General features: G+C 35.3%; 1 protein-coding gene across 1 annotated transcript; it reads right to left on the bottom strand.

Moving 5' to 3' along the window:
• Positions 1–683: 683 nt before the first annotated feature.
• Positions 684–4,407, bottom strand: LOC142633971 (vacuolar protein sorting-associated protein 2 homolog 1-like). Its single transcript, XM_075808237.1, has 5 exons — positions 4,261–4,407; positions 3,011–3,141; positions 2,384–2,488; positions 1,139–1,399; positions 684–986 (listed from the first exon to the last, which is right to left on the bottom strand). Exons 1-5 carry the CDS (start codon positions 4,295–4,297, stop codon positions 849–851), a joined length of 672 nt encoding a protein of 223 aa, XP_075664352.1. The 5' UTR covers positions 4,298–4,407; the 3' UTR covers positions 684–848.
• Between the last annotated feature and the right edge of the window lie 369 nt (positions 4,408–4,776).

Raw genomic sequence — 4,776 nt, 5'->3', positions numbered from 1 at the left:
ATTACAATGGAAAAAATTGAACTCTTCAAAAGCCTCAATTGATCAAAACCATCTCCTCTTTCTCTCACCTAAATTTCAACCAAATACAACCTCCACCTATTGAATTAACCAAAACCCATTACCCCAATTGAACTATACCCTAAATATCAAACACCCGTAAAAAATAAAATAAAAAAGATCAAATTTTGAACCATACCCATTTCTCTACAACCCCTTGGGCTCCCACCTAAGCCACCACAACATCCTCACATCTCTCCAACTTCTTCTTCTTCTTCTTCTCAATTTGTGCCTCTGCACTTGACAAGGATGTCGATGACGACAAATTCCATGTTGTTAGAGGAAGGGGTGAACAACAGAGCCTTTGACTACTAAGTCGGAACTTGGATTTGGATGGGTTTGAGGTGTATTTGTTGAGAGCATCAGTTGTGGTAATATAGAAGATGAGAGAGAGAGAGAGAGAATCTGATGAGAGCATGAGAGGTGAGAGGAAGAATCTACAAAAAATTAAATTTCACATCTACAGCATCCATGCATATTCCTATGGTTGTTCATTTTACACAATTTTGCATAAGCTGATGCAGGTGATTTTGGAGGTTGATGGGCAAAATTTTGCCCTCAAGCTATTTTAGCTTGACTAATGCAAGTGCTCTAATGTAATATTCCTATACAGGAGATGTAAAGCATTAAATGGAAATTTCATCATAAGCATTAAACATAGATATTTAATTAAGGGGGGAAAAGCCCAAAAAACACCATGATGTGATATGTACTTCAAACATTGATTCAATGTTACAAAGCTGATTATTAACATCTTTCCTAAGTGAAGCTTCTTCTTACCTACCCCAGATTTACATTCTTCTTAAATTATCCAACCTCGACTGTAAATCATTATCAATCCCACTGTCTTCATTTCCCAATGATTCAGCTTGGGCAACCCTGTTCTTTGCAGCTGGTGCAGCGACAGAAGATGAGGGTGCATTCATAAGCTGCATATTAAACAAACATAGTTATTAGTATTATTGTTCTCAATCTAGATTTCCCCATGCTGACAATGTAATGAAACCAAGGAAATTTTTGTCTCGTTTTGGATAAGCTAAATATTGTTTCACATGAAAGAGACACTAAGCAATGGATGTACCTCTGAATTGACGTCAATTCCAATCTCATCAAGCACCTGATTCACGAGCTCTTCTGTTTCTTCCTCTTCTTCATCGCCTTCCAAAGCATCATCAATGGCATCTCCCATCACCTCAGTAGTCAGTTCCATCTTTTCATTCTGCCTCTCAAACTCTAGCATTATCTTCTGCAGTGAGGGCAGGTTCATCTGCCTATTCATCTGTCCCATTGCCTTGGTTACACCTTTCATGGCCTCTCCCATCGATTGAGTTGATTTAAGAGTCTGCAATCAATCTTTTAACATTATAATAGCTTCAAAATCTCTACAATACAGAATAGCTTAGTATGTGATAGGGATGGCAATGAGTGGGGTGGGATCAGATTATGGGTGCCCTGCCCCCTCTTCAAGGCACAGAAAACTCATGTAGGGCTTGTCAGAGGTAGGGTAGGTTGGAGGTATTTTGTCATACCAATGAGATGGCTTTGACATTGATGAGATAGAGATGAAAGAGAAACAGGAGGGGTGGCCATGAGAGAGAGAGAGAAACAAATGTTTTGGGGGATGGTAATAAAATATGAATAAAAAGAGCATACGCCAGAATCCATGAAACAGATCAAAGACACCCGAACAAACCTCCATCCCCCCAAATTTTTTTTGGTTCCCCAGTCAACTAGAAGCAAACTAAAATCTAAATGTTCCTCAAATCACCCAAAAAATGTCTCGAAAAATGTTAAAGCCTTCTGTAGATGCAATATAATATAACCCTAAGTCTCTAAGATACTATCATCTGTAGTTCTCCAAACAAAACAAGATCTGAACGAAGTTCTCCTACCAAAATGCTGATTTTTCTTCATATCTTGAAATTATTCAATCACACGGTTAATGCTATTACTAAGTAAGTTCTTTGCAGGGAAGATGCAGCACTATTTTGGTATCTAGGCTAAATGCGCACACCGATTCAATCCAAATTATGCAAATGCATCAATGATAAAGCACATAAACCTTTACAACCAAAATGATATACTACTGATCCAAGAATGAGTGATGCACTCCATTTCCAAAACATTTATAATATGAGGGATGGAGCAAAAACTTATGTGATTTACATAAACAAGAATTGCATACACATTAAATTATATATATATATACACCCTATCACAGGATGCTTTACTTCCCATCTGAAATGCAAACATGTAAGGATGTAGATAACAACTTCTCAGTTATAAAAAAGATGCACAAAGAAGAGGGTAAAGATTCAAATTGTACCTGAATTCTCAATGACACGCCCTGGAGTTGTGATTTAAGCTTATAAAACTTTTCCACCTGATGCCGTGTTCTAATAAGGTCTTTAGCCATTACTCTCACAGCCCCCTGAAATAAAGATAAACCAATCTTAGGATGCGTTTAGGTCATATAAGTACAATTTTCATCCCATTACTGCAACTTTAATTGGAAAATAAAGCTTGCAAAACACTGAACCCTGTACCACCAACATGTATATACATCTTCATATATCCATGGATTCATTAATAGAACCTAACAGCAGAAATAACAGATCAAACAAAACTGCCTCAGCTCACTTAAATAAATAAATAAAGTAGCAGCAACATTCCCACTCTTTACACATAACTATTGGCCTGGACTAAAACCAAAACTTTAATTCACATCACATCGCATCACATGCATAAGAGTTCCATGCCAAACAGCAAATATGGGCACTGAAAATCCTTGATGCGTATAAATACTATGGCCACAGTTTTTGTTCTGCTTGACCTTTCATCAAGTTTGAGAGATTTTTTTTTGTTTTGATAGGTAAATTTGAGAGAGTTTTAATCTACCCACCATCAAAAATCAACACAATAACAAATGAATTGCCAAAACAATTAGGCTTACCATCTGTCCTTGTTTAGCATTTTTCTTTATCTCTACAATCAGCTTTTTCTCTTGTGTCTGTAATCCTTGCCTTTCCCTTTCTAGTTCTCGAATAGACTTGTCTATCATCCTCTTATTTTCCCGCAGAAGCTCTGCACACAAGTTCAAACATTTTTCACTTCGCAACAAGCCCGAGATTTTCCTCAAATCCCTAGGCGGTTAACTATTACATCAACAACTACACAAATGCCCAAAATTGCCAAGGCATTATCTCATGTAATAGAAATTATGTATGTCATGCCCCCTCTCATATATGCATTAGACCCACATTCATGAACCCCACATGTACATGAGAGGACTGTTTCATACACCTTCTCATACACACATGAAAAGATACCTCTTCATGTAAATAGGCGTATGCAACATTCTTTCGCATACACATGAGATTCATAGGTGTAGGTCCCAAACATATGTAAGACAGTTGAAAGACACCTGCTACATCAGATAATTTCTAAAAACATGACCAAAAACACAAAATAAGGCCTCCACACAAGTTTTATTTCATTTCCTTAACAAATTAGCCACTTCAAACAATGTCACAGTTGTATAACTCTCTCTCTCTCTCTCTTTCTCTCTCTCTCACACACACAACAGCAAAGCCTTCATCCCAGATGTATTCTTTTCTGTCATCCCATCTTATTCAAAATCATACTCTATGTCACGTCCTTAATCGACAAAGTTTTTTTTTTTCACTACTTCAATTAATGTTATTGTATGTTTTCCTACATTTTTTTCCTAGACTTGAATCAACTCACTCTTCCTCCTCGGTACATTAATTGCTCTCCAAATTTCCTCATTCTGAACCTTATCTTTCCTTATATCACCAAAAACACACAATGAGGTGAAAATTCCCTTAATATTCATCATGGGTCCACTTTCTAAGCTTTTGAGACAAATGGGTCTAATTTCAAACATGTCCACAACAATCACCCAAAAAAAAAAAAAGACCCAATTGATCAAACATATATAAAAATTCATAATCTAACACAAACAGCCATTAAAATTGTATATTCAAATCAAATTGCTTGAATTTACTAATTCAATTGCACGGTACTGAAACTAAATTGGAAACAACTAAAACCCTAGCTATTTGTTTCCTGAGTGAGAATTTAAAGGTTTGTTTTTATCTGATTAGGCTCAACAAAGTGAAAACTCATAGAAAGAAAAACGAAAGAGAGAAATTAGAAGTGAGAGGATTTATATATATATACCAGCTGGGGTTTTTCGGTTGCCAAAGAGGAAGCTCATGTTTCCCAATTGATGCTAAAATGCGCTGTGCGTTTACGATTCTCTCTATTTTTCTTTGCCTCGCTCTGTTTTTTGTCGGTTGTTTTAGGCAGTTAATAGTTGCTATTCGGCAAAGGCTATATAGGAAAAGCCCAAGACTTGGCTTGATAAGCAAACATATCTTTATTACTCCTATTATTATTATTGTAATTATTATTACGGACAAAGTTTAGATATAATAAAGTTACTTAATCTATATATATATATATATATATATATAATAGGTAAAATAGAGAGAAAATTTAATTAAATTTCAAATTTAAATTTAATTAGAGTCTAATTTTGCGTCATATGTCTCATTTAATCTAAATTTTAGAATTTTGTGTCAAGTGAGTTAATTTAGTGTAAAAATGAATTTCAATTAAAGTTTAATTTTGTACCACATGTCTCATCTAATCTAAATTTTTAAATTTTTGTGCCAAATTAGTTAATTTAGTGTA

This window comes from Castanea sativa, chromosome 5 (assembly GCF_040712315.1).
Source record: "Castanea sativa cultivar Marrone di Chiusa Pesio chromosome 5, ASM4071231v1".
NCBI lineage: Eukaryota > Viridiplantae > Streptophyta > Magnoliopsida > Fagales > Fagaceae > Castanea > Castanea sativa.
This window is presented reverse-complemented; position numbering and strand designations above follow the sequence as displayed.